The following is an 18,051-nucleotide window of genomic DNA, read 5'->3' as shown; positions in this document are numbered from 1 at the left end:
CGGAAAATTCTTGGTTTCGAAACGTAATTGTAAAACAGCTAATTTAGCAGTCCGTCATTATGATTACTTATAGGCAGTGCTCTTGAAGAACTTGCAAGCTGGTCTCTTGTTCAGCCTGAACTTTCAGCCTATGCTTTTGCAAGTGTGAAATTTCCATCTAAAGTATTTTGTGCAAGTAATCTTGCATGACATCTCTTGGCAACGCTTTCCAGTGTTTGATCTGTCTTCATTGTGATTAATTTTTTCATTCACTAACTGAAACTTTGTCTTTCTGCACTGATCACCATTGCCTGCCTTTTGTTCTTCTGCTGTGCCCCTCTAGGAAGACTGGCGTAGTACTCTCTGTCTGATCTACTGTCCTTTTTCTCCTCCTGTTCTTGAGACTAAATAAATGTAACTTCTTCCTGCTACACCACACTGATTCTCTGATCATCTTACTGGCATTGCTTAGTGACTTGTGCCAGTTTGGCAATATCTTCCATTTTGCCTAGCAAGGGGAACAGATTACAGTTACACTGTTATCCCAGTATGAGATGCAGGCTTCCCTCAACACAAAGCTGTGAATCTGATGCCTATTCAACTTGTCCCCCAAGACGCCTGTGCCCTCCTGCAGAACTGCTTTCTAACCCTGGCTGTCGTTCGGTGGAGAGGTGCTTGTCTCGCTTGTAGGATGAAACTACCCTTTGTTTGCTTTGAACCTGATTTCCGATGTCTTTATTTGATGATCCCTAATTCTCAACATAGACAAATGGTTAATGTCCAGCTGCTTTTTTTCAATGCACTCTATTTTCTGTGTCTGTTGTAACTCACCTGGGTTGACTCTATTAGGTGGTCTGAGCCTACATAGTTGTGTGGCTGCTTTTGATCATCTGCCTTGCTTTCCCCTTAACCTTGATCATTTTAACTTGGCATGTGAAATGAGTGGACTAGAAGTACACACAGTTCCATGGGTGCAGATGAACCATGTTTTGTTATCACATGTGTTTCCTGGATTTTTCCCTCTTCTGCCTTCCCTTTCCCCAACCACTAGGTTTGGCTCAGTTGCTCTCTCACCTTTTCTTGATGCTCTTCACCTCTGTATAAATTAACACAAGTAGTTAAATTACAGATTAAAGTTCTTTGAGAAGTGTTGGTTAAACTTTGCATTATAGTTGCTTATCTGGAAATACTTTGTACTTCTTAGGTGATCTGAAGAGCTAGCCAGCCTTTCCAGCTATGTGATAGCAAACCAGAAAACTGAAGTTAATTTGTGTTTTCATGTAGTGTTTGTTTGGTTTGTTTTTTTTCAGTGCTTTGCTTTTTTTTCTTTTTCCCCTGTCAGCATGGATGTTCTGTTTTTTCCCTAATCAGTCTTTTTATTTCTCATGAAGCTTTTTGATGTTTGTGTAAAGAGTTAGTCAAAGCAACTTACTTATAAGGTGACCAGTCAGTGTATTGACAAAACCAGATACAATGCAAAACTCCATTAGGAGGCAAGCTGTTGGGATTTGCAATAAATACATTACAGAACACAAGTGAATTGCCGATACTGTTTGTTTAGCAGTTTGCAAGGGCAATGGTAGTATGGATTTTTGAATTAGGAAGGAAAGACTGTTCTTTCTCTGTACAGGAGCATGTAGTTGATGGCTCAGGATAAAATTGATTTAGAGTACAAAAAGCTGCCACCTCTTTATGTGCCATTTTAAAGGCTTCTATGGACTAGCAAGCAAAACCAAAAAGATAACTCTCCGTTTTGGAGAAGAAAAGTAAAAATGGGTATACTTGTTCAGATCCACCTTAATTAGGTATGTAAGTCTCTGAGGAAACCTGCTTTTGTTAGTTCAATAAAATTAAAGGATGTCTTAAACTGGGACATTGTTATGATCTGCCTATTTGTGAATTTAGGTCGTCTGAAGCCCCTAGAATAACTCTGCTCTCTGCTTGATGTAAGATGATCTCAACTTTTTTTGCATGTAGAAGTTTGAATTAAGTCCTGAAGGTGGGGAGGGAGTGAAAACTTCGTGTTTTCTTGGGAAAAATAACTAATATAAAAACGTATTTGTAGTGTTGCCAGAACAATTTCCATTTACAACTTTTTTTTTTAGGAAGCAGTTCTTTGTGTATGAGTTTGGAGGTAGTTGCTCTGGTTATAAGGTTTCCAGCCTTAACCAACAACTAAGTGTTTGTGACCTCAAATAATGTACACAAATTGCCAGCTAAGCAAACACAAAATCAAACAACACTGATGAAAACCTCATGGCTTATTTCTTTATATCAAAATAGGAACTGTAAAATGGCATCACTAAAAAGCATCTGTGCCTCTTGGTATGATAGTAGGACTTGCTGTTTCCATTGTCATTGCTGATTGGGTGCTTGTCCTATCTGTTACAAAGTCTTGACAGTAGTGGTGACTAGCAAGCTCTCTAGGTAGCAAAGTGCATTTATATTCTTGCTCTTGAAGTGCTTCATCTGTTACAACTTCACTCTTTCCTGTTGGAGCTTCAACTGTTTTTTTCAGTTTGGATAGGGTTTCGCTTTCTAGAACTGTTTTGCGTACTTGTGCAGTCTAGTGTTAATTCTCTGAATGTCTCCTAACCCAAAGTAAGTGCAGCACAGAATGTTTACGTGGTTATGTCTTAGTGTGGTGGCAGCTTTTTTTTGCAACAGCATGCAATTGACTTGTGTTTCACTCCTGGTCTGCTGTGACTGAGACATTCCTTCCTGGCCCATTATTTCCTTTATGTTCCTGTCTAGGCATGCTATGGTTCTTTATCCCTTTTTATCCCTATCCTTTTTCCTCTGTAGTTAATTTTTTATTCACTGCGGAGCGAATTCTGAAACTATTCTCCAGAATATTCTTTTTTGTCTTGAAGCTCTCTGCAAATTAAGGATTAGAACAAACAAGGAGATCTTTATGCTTGTTAGTGGGATATACTTGAAAGCATGTATTCATAGATGGTTTAATTGTCAAAGAGTTTTATACTTGCTCCTGTGAAGTTTTAGCTGTGCTGGTTGTGTTGCTCTTTATATTGCTGCGAGTGTCAAATTCTTAGTAAAGACATTACCATCATCTGCCTCTCTTAGCCATAACTACTTTTTTGGACATTTCATAATTCAGATTGTTTACGTCTGAAAAATACTAGAGTTGTGATTTATATTCCCTTTTCACCTAAATGTGTATGGGTAAGAGGCTTTTTAATGTTCCAGAGTTCAGGAGTAGTAATTAAGCAGGGGTCTCTTTGCTCCTTCACAGGCTGTTTTCTGTCTTCAGGTACTGCCTTTTCGTAGTTTCCTATCCACTTGGAGTTTGCAGGGTGCCAGCTAGCTGATCAGTCTTCACCAATGGGCTCTCTATTTCATGAGCCCTAGTCAGTTTGAAGATGTTTTACTGGGATTGCTTTTATCTGTTACTTTTCTGTTGAAGCCACGGTGTTGACCTTAATGTAACTAGTATCATAAGTGGTTGTTGATGATTCTTGTGTAGTTAAAACAAAGGGAAGAAATACACACTTCCTGGCTTTTTCAGTGTGGTGTGACCATATCAAGGGAACTGAGCTTTTTGTTGGTGGTTTAGGTTATTTTTGTTGTTCTCTAAATACTCCAACCTGTAGAGCCATAGTTTCAGGTGAAGTGTTGCTCACTACAGGCGCCGTTAAAAATACGTGTTTGTGATGTGTATGTTCGTACACTTCACCTGACCTGTATGTTTTGCTGTTTGTACAAAGTCAATTAAAATTTTGTAACTTAATTTGTAACAATTCTTCCTGTTTTCTCTGTCCCTTCTGGGACTGTTACCCATGTCCTTAATACTGTTTTGTAAAGAAAATACCAACTTTTCATAATGCTGTTTTATCTCCCTCCTCAGTAACAATCCTATAAAGTTGATTTTTACCAGTTAACATTTCCTTTCTTGAAGTCTTACTTGTTTTTTCAGTCTCCTTTCTTGTTCCAGTGATAAGCTGTGAAGCTGTTGAAATAGAAAGTGATTTGATTGAGATTGATAATCAGTTCTTCTCTATTAGAATGTAATTTAGATAATATTGTTATTAGTTTTTCTATTTTATGAGCAACAGAATACATTTTTTTTAAATGACCAAATGGCAGAAAAAATTTATTGACATGTTCCCAGAGTGCTGCTGAAAAATAGCTAGACTTTTTTTTTCCCATGTAATAAAAATCTTCTTTGTTTCCACAGTTCTTTCATAATCTGGTACAATGGTGAATTCTGCTTGTTAGTAACAAACATTGTTAGTCTTCTTAATGTGTTATTTATTAGTCATTCACCTCATGGCACCTGAAGTTTAACTTATTTAGGATGCAAAAGTGTGCACGACTGACTTGCTTAAGTTTAATTTGGTAATAATTTCTAACGTACTAATGAATGAGGCATATGATCCCCCCAGCCCCCCAAGCCCTTTAAAGTGTCTCCTTTTCTTTTTTGTTAGACATGCATACTGTTTGAGTCCAGCAGTAGTAAAATGTCCTATACCAAATGAAAAGGCAAAAAAGGCTCTCTTTTGATAGAGATGTAGCAGTTAAGATACACTGCTTTTTTATCTCCTTTCTTTTACTTTCATTTCTCCTTCTTGTTCTGGTGTAGTGTAGTGTATCGTTCACTTGTATAGAGTAAATTATAATGTCCCCAAGGACAGTAATTCAAAACATGATGGAAGATTTTGGAGACCATGCTTCTTACAGAGTACCTTAAGAGCATATGAGAATGCAGTCCTATGGAAGAGGGGAGTTCATTCTATAGGAAGTTGCTTCTCCCCAAAACCTCTGCTCCTAGCTTGGTTCTTCTGGTATTCTGGGCTGTTAACTGATGGGTATCTCCTATGAAGTCTATTAAAATTGAGGGTAAGGTGGTGTACTAGGCTTGTACTTTCCTTCCTATTCCAGTAATGTTTTCTGCTTGGATAATTGGTTAAGATAGTTAGACAAGTCTGAATCCAGCATGACTGAACAAATATCTGCCACTGAAACCAAAAGTGGTAAGACCTTATCTGGTTTGGAGTCAGCCTCAGCATCTCATGGAATCTAACTGGAAAACAAGGTAAAAGTAATAGTGAAATAAAGCTGTGTTCTCACTTCAGAGCTTTAATAAGTTTGCTGTGTATTGAAGGTTATGTTAGGCATGGAAAGTAAGCTGTGGAACTAAAATTTGGATAAGGACACCTTTTGAGGTAGTGAATGCTTAAGCAAGATGGACGAAAGTTGGATTAAAAGAGAAATGTGGTAACTACCCTGTTTAGCCAAGTTTAGTGTTGAGTGGTGACATGGGATTTGTGAAAGAAATGGTTTACCGTCTTGACAACAGCTTCTTTGTTGCCCATTGGCTTGAATTCAACAAGATTTACAGCTGCAAATGGTATGGGCAGTTAGATACAGTGGATTATTGTAAGCTACACAGCAGCCTCTCTATTATTTTAGAAAACATTGAAATTCGACATCTGAAATATATTGAGTCACTTCACTTTACAGCTCAGTGAAGTCCAAACCTGTACTAGATGTTTGTCAAGTATAGCTGCTGACTCATGCATCCTATGTAGTTTACATTTAAATTAACATGATCTTTCTGTAATTTAAACTGACATCTAAGAGGATTCAGATAACTAGGTTAGATACTGAATTAAAAAAAAAAGGACAACCAAACAAAAGACCAACAAAAAACGCAAAACAAACCTCCCTGTATTTCACATTGGAAACTATTTGGCATTCTGCAGCATTATCATTTTGAGGCTTTATTCTATCAGTATTTCTGTTATTTCTTCCGCTCTCACTTGCAGTATGGTGGTGTATGCTTTTTTTCATAGCTAAGGATTTTTCATGACAGTCTTCTGAGGTTTTAATGTCATCTTGTAGTGGCTGACCTTGCAATTAAAATAAGTAGTGAAAATGTGAGGCAGTGGGAAAGCTGTATTTGTTAATAAGTCACGTTAAACTGACAGTTTGCACTCAAAATACAGAGATTGTTACAGCTGCTGCAATGAATGCTACCCACTGCCGCTTGTCAGATTGAATTTCAAGTAGCTGTTGAGAATAAACCTTCTCATCGCCTCCTATTGGTGAGAATATTAGTAATTATAGTGTTTATAATTTAAAATAGAGTTTGAAGACCAACTTCCAGAGTTTATTGCAGCATGGTTAATATGGCAGTAAAGGGGAGATGAATGTGGCTACTTGTGCAAATCAATTACTCAAGAGGCCTGTAAATTTGATTGGCTGCTGCAGTTCTAGCAGAATTATTTGATTTGAGAGCAATAGAAAGATAAGATATCCAATTACCCAAATGATTTGCAGGGTTAGCCAACGTTGTCATGGAGATGTGAGTTGGAACAAATTAAATTTTAAGCAATAAAATAATCTTAAGGCACATTTGGGAACAAGACAATTTGGCAGTGGCACTTACCTGAATTGAATCTTTGCTTGACACGCTATTGTTTGACATTGATATACTTTGGGGGCCTAAACTTGTGAATGGCATATTTCCTTTATTTATTTATTTGCAGCCATTGCTGAAACAAACATTTGTTTGTTTGCAGCCATTGCTGAAACAGACAGTTTTGTGTTAGTTTTAAATAAAAGGGCATTAATAATACACATATGTATCAGTGCTCAGTGTGGATTCAATAACCCATGAATGGCAAGGTTCATAGAATGCTACCTGTAATCATTTGAGGCTTTTGAATACTTAAGTTTTGAGATTTAGTTATACCTCCAACACCCTCTCATCTCATGAGGTCTTAGCAACAGACTTTTTGAAGTGCTTGAGTTTCTAGCAAAGCATGCAGAGAGCTAAGCACAGCGAAATGTTTCTTTTTTGCAATTGCTCTGCAAATATGTGGGTTTTTTTGTTATCTTGGGTCTCAACCACAAAAATCTAAAGCTACATCACTTGAGTGTACAGCTTGTATAAATGATCTGATGGAAAAAATTAAAATACTTAATGAATACTAAACTTCAGTTCAGGACTAAAACGCACACGTGCAGTTTCTTACCCGAGGACTTCCCAAATGTAGTATTTGGCATTTCTGCCTTGCACCAGGGGTTTTTGAAATAGTCATGTGTGTTCCATAAATAGGGCTTTTATCCATATGTTTGTTAGATGTGAAAATTGGTCTGAGGTCAAGGCATTTGCAGCATTCTCATAGCCTTTGATTTTCTTCTCATCCCTACCACAGATAAATGACTGAATAATGACCAACAGTGCAACACTGACCTTTACTCCCTAGCGGATTACTGTGTTACGTGCTGTAAATGGCAGGAAGTCTGTTATGTTCTTCCAGAAGGAATTCAGTGCTGTACTTGGCTTTCTACTTGTTGAAAGTGTAAGTGGAAGCAGAGTACTTAAGAATTACCTTCTAAAGATTTTTCAATTTCTGCATGTGATTTCAGAGTATTCTCTCTCTGCACTAAAGACTGATTCTGTGATTATTTTGCTTGAAAAGAATAGATTAGGACAGGCTTTTTTAGCTATCATCAGAACTTTGGATTTTCTTGCTTTACTTTTAGTCATGTTCCTAAGCCATATTCTTTCCAATCTAATGAGATATGTGATTCTCAAACTTGAAATAACTAAGTAAATGTCAGTGTAATAAATGAGAATATGTAAGTCTGTCAAGAACTAAAGTGTGTTTTCACCTATCTAACATTGTGATACAGGAAATTGAGTTTGCAGGAGCGAATAACAAGTTTTTGATGTACAATAGACATCTTTACTATGTCTATACAGCTTTGAGGAGCCTCAGCACTTACAGAAATTGTCACAATACAACCAGTTGTTAATAACATGTTTTTTTTTTTATTTGAATCACTATGGATGGTATAGCTAAGGGCAATACAGGAACCTATATGGTAGGCACTGATTGGAACAAAACAAAAATTACTGCTGTTGAAATCTCTGAAGCTGAAAGGTGATTAGTTCTCCTCAGAGAAAGGTTGCATTCGCCACTGAGAGTAGTGGCTTCTGTAAGCTGAGGATTCCAGCATTAGTGGTTAGATGTGTCAGTTTGTGTACTTTACTGTAAAGTTCCTTTCATTCCAGTGCAAAAAAGCTGTAGTTGTTTAAGAAATCTTATTAATTTTATAATGTATTTTGTGATGCTTTGGAAAGTATTGGTTGTCAAAATGGAAAATGATCTGCAAATTTTCTTAGATGCTTGTTAAAGTTACTGGTTTAAATTAATACTATATATTTACTGGCTAGTCCAATTGTCCTTTTTATTAATAATTCACCTTAATGAGAGGCAAATCTAAGTACAAACACTTGAGTTTGTCAGTTTTTGGGTCAAAACATTTGAGTTCTTAATTAAATGGAACAGAAGCAAAATATTACATTAGTGGAGGGAGAGAAACTGTTGGCTCAACTTAATTTTACAAAATGCAGCTGAATTCCTTCATGTTCATTTTTAATGATACTTGAGAAAGAGGGGCAGCACTTCATTCAGTGGTCTGACAAACTTGCCATTTGCAAGTAAATGAAAAGGCAGTCATTACAACAGCAAGAAACAGTGAATGATGCAGCTCTGTTGTCCTTTGATAGGTCCCGCACTCAAGTCCTCTATTAAAAATGAATGTATTCAAGAGGCCCTGCATTAAGAACACAAACAATTAAGTGCACTTCAGATGCTTTACTAAGAGCTGCCATAGAGCTAGGAGGGCTTTCGTGAGGAATCCAAGCTTCTACAGCCCGCTTTTCCAAGGAGCCAAAGAATAGAGACAATTAGTCATGTTTGTCTTACACTTGAGCAGCTTTCGGCAGAACTTTCTTTTGTTTACTCATTCGTCTGCCCTATATGTCTCAAGATCAGCAGCTATATAATAGCAATGTTATATTCAAAGGCCTCTAGAAGTAACTGATAAGTAGCTTTTTAAAAAGATTTTCAAATGCATGAGTCCTGAATCTGGAATAAAATGCCACCAGTTACTGCTGTCTAGTCCTCATTAATGAAGCTCTCCTACGCTTCTTCAAAATGTTTCTTGCTTTCAAGAATTAATTTGTGTACGTGCAGACACACAAATGCATGGGTGTGTATGCGTGGACGTATATATGTATGCGAAGATATTTCACACTGAAAGGTGAACATACATTTTCTTAACAGCTACATTTGTATTTAGAGTAATGAAAGATCCTTCAGCTTTGGAAACAAAATCTTAAAACTCCTGATGAGCAAGATTAGATGAATTGTGTGTTAAAATGTAATTTTCTCAACCTGCTAGATAACAAATATGATTTAAATTGTAAATAAGGGTGGATGAAATATAATTGTACATGAAGAAATGGTGCTAGTATGCAAACTGCCTTTTAAATGTAAGCAGACTTTTGTTATGAAGTATGGAATCTTTTCAGTTTCCTTTCAGTTCAATTGCCAGGTATGATACTACTGAGTCAATTTGAAAGGTGACTGAAAAAAGGGGGAAGTTGATTATGCTCCCCCCCTTCCTTAGGAAAGAAGTGTAAGTAATAGTAACAGCAATAACGAAAAATCAGTCTATTTTGGGACTGGTAGTAATTGCATGACATCTCATTCTCCTGTCTTACTGTGGGCTGTCCTGTATGCTCTTTTATTACAGTGAAACTCAGATACCTGGGAGCTGTGCAGGAAAACCCATTAGCATAGACAGCTTGCACGTTTTATAGCTTCTACTACAAATCAATTTTTTTTTTCTTTCTCACAACTATAATAAGGATTTTTTTACAACTACATTAAGTTATTTTGGTGTTAGAGGGAAACTTCTGTGTAGACTGTACAAGCCTAAGAACTTTTCATTAGACACCAAAAGTACTTTTTATTTTTTCCTCATACCATCTGCTGTGACTTCTCTTAGCTTCTGTCCTGAAAATAAAGATAATCCCATTGGTCTAGGGTGGTTATCTTATTTGACTCCAAACATTTTATCTAAACCTAAGGCAACCAGATTGCTATGTAACAGTCTATCTATTGCTGACATACCTTACTTTCTGAAGAGGCATCCTAGATATGTGGGAAAATGCTGTTTAGAGCACAGTTGTCTCTCAATCATATGTGTGGGGATTTTTTGTTCTTGTTGGCAGACACAAAGTGCAGTAGGATTTTGTGATAGTTGTCTGATAAAAGTTACATTCGTATATGTCATTGTATTGCCTTTGCTGCTATCTGTGTGGTACCAGTACTAAAGGCCACACACAGAACGATGGATTCTTATGGTTATGGCCCAAGCAAAATGAAAACAGACTATTGTGGTACTGTGGTACCTTTCTGGTAAGAACAGGGATCTGTTCCTCATGTCACGGGGGCAAAAAACCTCGCTGTGAAGCCACTATCATATCATTGCCCTTATTTGTAGGCAAACTTTTTGTCCTAGGAAGATACCATCTCAGAAGGACTTCGGAGACTCTTGTCTTCAAAAAATTTTGGAATAGATGTGTCAAATGCCAGGCTTTGGTTGGGTGGGAATTTCAGTTTACAAGAGAGAGAGAAAGGTGTTTTCACCTGGGAAAAAAAAAGGCAACAAACCACCCAAACAAAATCAGCTCAGGATGATTTGAAGGCTAAGGGGAAGGCTCAGCAGATGAGTTAGCGATATTTTCATCCTAGTCCTTTGGAAGAGTTTCTTCATATAGATTTTTGTGTGTCACTTCATGGAAGGCCCAATAGTCCTCAGCAGGGATCTCTTGTTTCTTAAAACAAAAACCCCAAGAAATATCTGTATCGATTAATGGTATGATACAGCCTGACAGGAGCTCTTCAGAGTGTCTTGCATGTAGGCTGTGTTCACATGTGGTGCTAATTTTGGTTTTGTGTAGCTGACCTAGTGACTGCAGGAGGTGTTTTTCAGGAAAAATTCAGTTCTGTGAGTACTTTGAGGGTTAATTACAATGATGGGCAGATAGGTATAGGTGTGAAAAGCTTGTATACACAGGTATGACTGAGTAATGTGAGGAAAAGATCCCTGTACCTGAGTAGAAGTCCTGTGTTGAGGGTGACATGCTAAAAGTGGGGAAAAGGAAGATGGGAGATACATAAAGCTGTCAAAATAGGACTCGGAATGCTTTGTTGTGCTGTCTGCTCTCCTTTCAATGAAAGATCATTTTGTTCTGTGCTCATTGCTAGCCTTATTGTTGTTCTGCTACTCAATTTCACTAATTTACTGTTACTGACTATGACATTTCTAAATTATTTTGATTTGCTCAATATGGAAGTCTGTACCTCTTGTTTCTATTCATCTTTGCTTATGTTTTGGTATTTTGTACTTCTGGTAGTGTGTTTCTGTCAGCAAAACTAATTTTACCTTCTAATAGGCAGACAAAATTGATCATGAAAGAAACATTTTTCTTCCATGCCTGTCACCTTCATGTTATGCTGCTTGATAATTTGAGTAATAATAAATTTAGCTTTTAAAGGGCTTTGTCTCAGATTTAATAGATTTCAAAAATGCTTTACTTCTTAATGATCTGTGTAAAAGGACCAGATTTGTGCCTAAGTGTGTATACAGATTAAGTGCTTTAGACGTGGCAGATGTCCTAGAGTAGCTAACTAATTCTCTGTCCTCATCTGGGCTTATATATTAACTATTTACATTTGTGGTGGAGTGAAGATGTGGATTTTTTGTTACTTTCTTTGTATTGTTAACTTAGTATAATCCTGTCCACTAGTTAATGTGTCAACAATCCCAAACCACATTTTTAATCACAGTACTTTTCCTCCATAGACAGAAATCGCCAAGAGATTGAATACAATATGTGCACAAGTCATCCCATTTTTGTCTCAGGAAGTAAGTAAAACTGTTCAGCTGTTAAAGTGCAATTATGTTGCTTTTATGTTTGCAAATTAGCTAGTTCTAAGATGTCAATTTTATCACAATACATGAGTGTGAGGAACATCTGTTATAGCTGAAGTGTGCAAACCCCCTGCTAATTTGGTCTAACAAATCTGAGTTCAAACTAGTGACAATGGCTTGGCTTCATTCAATGCCTGAGGAAAGTGGGAGTCTGAAACATTACCAATGCAGGAAAATGCTTTAATTTTTAATCATGATGATTGCTTATTCGGTATTCAGTTGTCAAATGTGAAGCTAGTGAAATAAGTTTAAGATATGATAACACTTGTCTATGTAATTTGTATGAAATTTTAATGGAAAAGGTGAATAGTTAGCTCAGATGCAAAATGCTGTTTAAGGTTACCAACCTGTATCTGGTGTAAGTGACAGATGGTAGCACATTGTGGGCATCTACTGTCAAATTTTAAAGCCTGTTACTTTGGATATATCTTTTCAAACTCTGCAGTCATAATGAGTATTTGTAATTCTTGTTAAGTGGAGCACTTTACCCAGTTTGAAATTTTCCTTTGCTGTGTGGGCACAGAGTGTATAAATGTTAAAATTGATGCTAGTGTGAAGTTGGCATTATCATCCTGTCAGCTTGATTAGAAACTGATTATTCACTTGCCAAAAAAATCATATTAAAATGGCATGGGGGGAAGAGGTAAACCAGCTGCATTTAAGGCTCTTGTTTGCTTTTGAACTAATGAGCAATAGGCCGCTGTTACCTTTTCCCAGCATAAAATGTCTTGCAATACATAGCCTGGACTTCTGCAAACAAACCAGTTGTTCAAGTGTTTGTGATACTGACTTGATGTGGTGTGGTCAGTATCTTAACACAAATTCTTCTCGATACCTATTCTTTTTTTTAATAGCATCAGCAGCAGGTGGCCCAGGCTGTAGAACGTGCCAAACAAGTGACCATGGCTGAACTGAATGCCATCATCGGGGTACGTGGCCTTCCAGGTCTACTTCCTACAGTGTGTATAACTTGCTTTCATATCTACTGCTTTGGTATTTTAAAGACAAGTTGAATGTTGTGGTATCTAAGTGTTTGTCTTGTTTCACACATTTTTAAGTAGGAATATATTTTTTTATTTGGTTAGAACATTGTTCTGTGCAGCTGTGTTATGTCTAACAAAACTTTTCCTTCAAGAAGTATGATATGGGAGAGTTGATTGTTTGTTGTAGATACTGTATGTCAGTTGATCTAGTTACCTTTGCATTATGCTTTTTGTGACATTTGAGTTCTTGGAGCCCACGCAAGTATTCATTCTTATTTCTTCCCCTTTCTGTTAAATCTTTTATAAATTTTATTACCAAGCTACTGAAAAGAAACTTCATTTGCTTTTGAAGTAGTATTAATTGTGTGACAGTGTTCTAATAGCCTTTCACCAAGTATGTGCTTTTAAATGTGCTAAAATTGGTTAATATTACTTGCTTGTGACTGGTTGTCTATCAAAAGTCGTTTGCTTTATGTTAATGAACTTTCTGAACCATACATTCTTTCCACTGTGTGAGTTCATTTTCCTTGCCACTAAGTCTAGAATATTTCTTCTATTTTTTGCCCTTCCAGACTAAATGAAAGAAGTAGCTGAAACAAGAACCTGTCCTTTCTGATTTTGTCCATATGTGAGCGCCTTGAGCGGATTCAAATTACTCATTTATCAATTTATGTTAATTGCTTGTGAGAAGATGCCCTGCTGGTCTTTATAGTTCCCTCAGACACTTTGTAATGATAATTAGACATGCTGTTGTACGGATTAACAGTGCCATAGTCCAATGACATCTACAGACAATGGAACCAGTTAATCCATCTGTGCTTAAAATTACATCCCAACTGGAGATGGGGGGGAAAAAAATAGGAGTGAGGGAGGATTAAAAGAATGAGCCTCAGCTTGAAAACTCTCCTTTCATCAGTTTCACAATTGCAGATCTGCAGTCAGTTTGCCTGTGGTAAGGTATTGGCAGTCAATTAGGTGAAATAAACTGGGAGGGTGACCTTCATTTCCTTTTAATAGCTTTTCCTTTCTGAAATGGGGAGCTTCAGTGGATTTTTCAGCTTAAATTTTATTCAGGCTGCTTTATTACACTTGACAGATTAGCTTTGCATAAACATACCCCCCCTTCAAATCAGCACTGTTTTTCTCGTTGTTTGACTGTTACTTAGTTGATTTGCTAATCACATCTTAGAAACACACATAATTACATCTGTATTTGTCACTATCTCCTCTGTGTTTGCTTGTATAATGAACTACTTTAGGAATACCTGATCTGGTCTTCGAAATACAGCACATGTATATTTGAGGTATTTGATTAGCAAAGATTAGGGAACTGTACTTTCTTGCACTTTTTAAAATTAATTAGTCCTTCAGAAAGAAAGTGGAATGGAAAAATCTTTTAAAAACAACTGAAGAACATTTCATGTAGTAAATGAATATGTCAAAATATAAGTAAAAACATTCTTGTCGGACTTAGGATAGTGGTAGTTAGCCATGTTTGGTTTGGTTGTCTCACGCATGTCATCTATATGCTTTTAAGGTCTGCACAATATCGCCTTTTAAAAGCAATAGCATCTCTAGCACCGTGTGCGATTTAAACTTGTTTTTTAAGGGGAAAGCTCCCTGAAACTGGAGTAGAAGCCACTACCTTTTTAATTTTTGTATTACCTAACTTTGCCAGAAGCAATACTTTCCTGTGTCTTCTGAAAAAGTTCTGAAGGATGCTCTACAGATCCAGACCTGTAAATGAGGAAGTTAACATCTGATGCAAAATTTCTTTGACCATGCAGATGCATGAATAGAGATAATTCTAAAATTAGATGTATGTCACAGTGATCTCTTACAGTCTTCTGTGATCAATAATTATCTTGTAATGCACAATAAGTTTCATGCTCTGACATGCACTTGATTTTGTTTGAAGGGCATGATGTGCATCCTGGAAAATATGAATAGCATAAAATTGGGTTGACAGTTCAGTGGACCTTTGCCCCCTGTCACTGAGCATACAGCGTGTCAGGCCCTCTCCCTAGAGGGGAGGACACATCAGAAGCTCCTCTGTTTCTACAAACGGCAGCTGCACTGAGAGTGAACATGGTCCAGTTTGATAGCAGCTGTCAGTAGTGTTCAGGGACCCAATTTAGTGTAAAGAACAATGGAAAGGCCATGCTGTTAACTTCAGTGTCTTTCAAAATAGGGAAAGAAATAATAATTTAACGGTTTAGACATCTATTATGATCATGAAACTTCTTTTCAGAATGCAAATAGGCTAAAACAATCTGTCACAGTAGAAAATGCAATTGAGTAGCCTCTGGCATCACACTACTCAAGTATAAGTACATGCAAAAGATTTTGAGAATAGGAGTGAAGTTTATTTTTTTTCTAGCTGATACTTGGATAGTTTCTCTTGCTTAGATAAAATCAGTGTTGTTTTTGAGGTTTGGCTTTCCCCCTGTTCCTTACATTCTCTCTTTATAGGCCATTGTTTCCTGACACTGAATGACTCAAGAGTTTCTTAACTGGCTTCACTCAGTTGGGACAATTGCTGTTGCTCCTGGGCCATACATGAATTCTTGAAGGGAACAAAGTCTTTCACTAGTGGGAACAACTTTTTAAAATGCAAGATGATTTTGAACTGGCTTCATTTAATGCTTTTTTTTTACTGGAAAAGAGTGGAAACATGTTGGAGTACAGGCTGTGAAGGTAGGGATGTGTAGTTTCATGTGACTGAGATTTTTTTCAGCGAATTTAACTTACAAAGTCAAAAGCCAGGCTTCGTAATTGGTCTATATTAAAGTGTGTCTAAAAGAGAATTAATTCACACACAGTGTAATACAATGAACTTGTAAACAGTGCTAATTCTTCGATTAAATTTTTTTACCTCAGAAAAGAACTGTGGATGATATTTAGTTATTAACAGTCATGCCTTCTGGCCTGCCTTTTTCTCCCATTTTCTTCAAGGCTTTAACTTTCAGCCATGATGCAGGTGTAGCTGAACCAACTTTGTTGCCTACTTTTATTTTTCAGTGATGTGCTTTTTTTTTTGCTTTTGTTGTTGGGGGGCGTTGTGTGGTTTTGGTGCTTTATTTTTTAATATTTTTTGATTTTTTTTTTTTTGGGGGGGGGGGTTAGATATAATCCAGCTGGAAAATCAAAGATAATCAAAGTTCATGGTCTAAGTATACAGTTACATTGATTTACCTCAGACTAATAAATGAGGTGCTTGTTTTATGAGTGGAACGTGTGAATAGAGAAATACAAGCAACAAATGGGAATCTGTTTTAGCATTGCAATTTACTTTCACAATTTCAGCAGTTTCAATGTACTGCTGAGTAACTAGGTATGTCTTATTTTGCCTTTAGAGGTGAGTTTATGATTGTTCTGTGAAATGTGTATTTTTTTGATTGACAGTGCTCTTGAAACAGATTCACTTGTAGGCCTTTAAGAGGCCTCTGCACTCTTGCATGAGGTGATTGGCTAAAGGATTAGCAAGATGTGGGATTATTTTTTTCTTTCTAAACTGTGGTTGCCAGCTATCTCTGGGATTGTAGTGTGTGAAGCTTGAGAGGATGAGGTTAACCTCTTGAGGGCTTATTCTTATGAGTGTGTAGTTAATCCTTAGAAAGCCTATAAATAACTAGGCTGTATGCTTCATTATAAAATAGAAATGCAGACTAGAGCAGAAACGAATACAGAATTTAGTGCAAGGGAAAAGCTAAGCAGCTGTAGCATTACTTTAGATCCTCCTCAGCCGTGATCTGCATTATGTACTGAGGGAGGAGAAATTACCTAGTTCTTTTAAGTTAAATAAAATGAAATCTAGTTAGCACAGGGTGCGCGCTATGTCCTTACTTTTAACAGGAACTAGCTAATCTGAAATCAAAATTGCAAAACTGTAGGAACTCTTGTTGTGTGATCACATAGCAACATCCTATCTTATTATTTTCATTTTGCTTTTATAAAAATACATAGAAACCTTAATTATATGATAGGATTTTGTCATGATCGTTACTTTTAGAATACGAAGTCTCCAGGCTTATAAACCTTATAAAGTTTATAAAGGTAGCTAAAAGAAGGTATTTGTCTGCATAGGATTGATACTCTCAAAATACCAGTCCCCAAACAATGCTCAAATTTTTATCTGCTGCTAGGTTTTTGAGGGAAAATATGGAAGTGTTACTGGTGCTTATTGGTAGTTTGTCTATCTTGAACCAGAAAACCTGGGAGAAGGTATGTAAAACGGGAATGACTAGGCAGTGCTAACTAAACTTGGTTTCCACTTGACCGCGTCCTTCTCCTGCTCCAGTCTGTGCACTCTGGATTGATGGGAGAAACAGCACCTTAGTGCAGCAGTATAAGGGAGGGTAATGTCTCAATGAGACAATTCTCTGGAGAAGACCTTTCCAGTCATTCTAAGGAGGGGAAAATTGCATCCAGAAGTCAAATGTAACGGATTTGCAGGGCAGGCCTCTTAACCGTACAAGGTTTCACATATGGGTCAATACAAAAAGCTGGATCTTCTCCAAAAATAAAAGATCTTTAGGTGGCTCCCATATCTGTGTCTAGTATCAAAGCTACAAATCCAAAGATAAGACACCAAGAATATGGTTACAAAATTGTGAGGCTAAATGGCTGTCAAGAAAGGAGTGAAAGAGATGACTGGGAAAAAAATGTGGTTAGTTAGAGCTCAGACTTGAGGATAAGCATCTGCAAATGCAAGGAGAAGGTACATTCCAATGACATGAGCAGGCGAGGTTGTTGTGGAGGCAGGGAATTAACGTGGCCGAGTCAGGAAATTTTGTAGAAAAATAGAGTTATTTTATTTTCGTGAATACCCGCCCCCAAAACTGTATACAGAAATTAATTTAGTTTTAATTAGCAGATTCAGCTCGTTTTAGAAGAGCTACAGATAATTTGACTATTTTGGAAGTCAGAAGTTGGAAAAGGCTTTTAGCTATTAAATTAGAGCGTTTCCCACTTAATAATAAAGCTGAGCCAAACAACTCGCAGTCAGGATGGCTGAAAAGGGTGGACTGCTACTCGTCTTCTCGGGTTCTCTTTCAGAAGCCGCAGGAGGGTCGTTAAGACCTTAATAGGCGTTAATGGGTGAAGCAGTCCTCTGGAGCGCTGGGCTCCTTCTGTAGAATCTATCCAGGCTAGGCGAGGTGGGGGGGGGAAGTCTCATGCAGGCACAAACGCTCAGGCGGGCACGATCTTTAAGGCAGGAATGAACTCCAAGGCGAGAACTCCAAGAGCAGGAAGTCTCCCAATATTT

The 18,051-nt window shown here is 37.3% G+C and overlaps 1 protein-coding gene across 2 annotated transcripts in view; it reads left to right on the top strand.

The window, feature by feature from the left end:
* The window catches only part of TLE1 (TLE family member 1, transcriptional corepressor), a 103,694-nt gene that overhangs the window by 8,828 nt on the left and 76,815 nt on the right, over positions 1-18,051 (top strand). Inside the window, exons 5-6 of one of the 2 annotated variants that reach the window (XM_064176272.1) lie at positions 11,671-11,733; positions 12,654-12,758. In XM_064176272.1, the coding sequence (XP_064032342.1) occupies positions 11,671-11,733; positions 12,654-12,758 (168 nt within the window). The remainder of the gene's footprint in view (positions 1-11,670; positions 11,734-12,653; positions 12,759-18,051) is intronic. The other variant, XM_064176273.1, reaches the window with a different exon arrangement.

Source organism: Pogoniulus pusillus, chromosome Z (genome assembly GCF_015220805.1).
Source record: "Pogoniulus pusillus isolate bPogPus1 chromosome Z, bPogPus1.pri, whole genome shotgun sequence".
NCBI classification, from domain to species: Eukaryota; Metazoa; Chordata; class Aves; order Piciformes; family Lybiidae; genus Pogoniulus; species Pogoniulus pusillus.
Note: the sequence above shows the minus strand (reverse complement) of the source record. Positions and strands in the feature narration are given on the sequence as shown.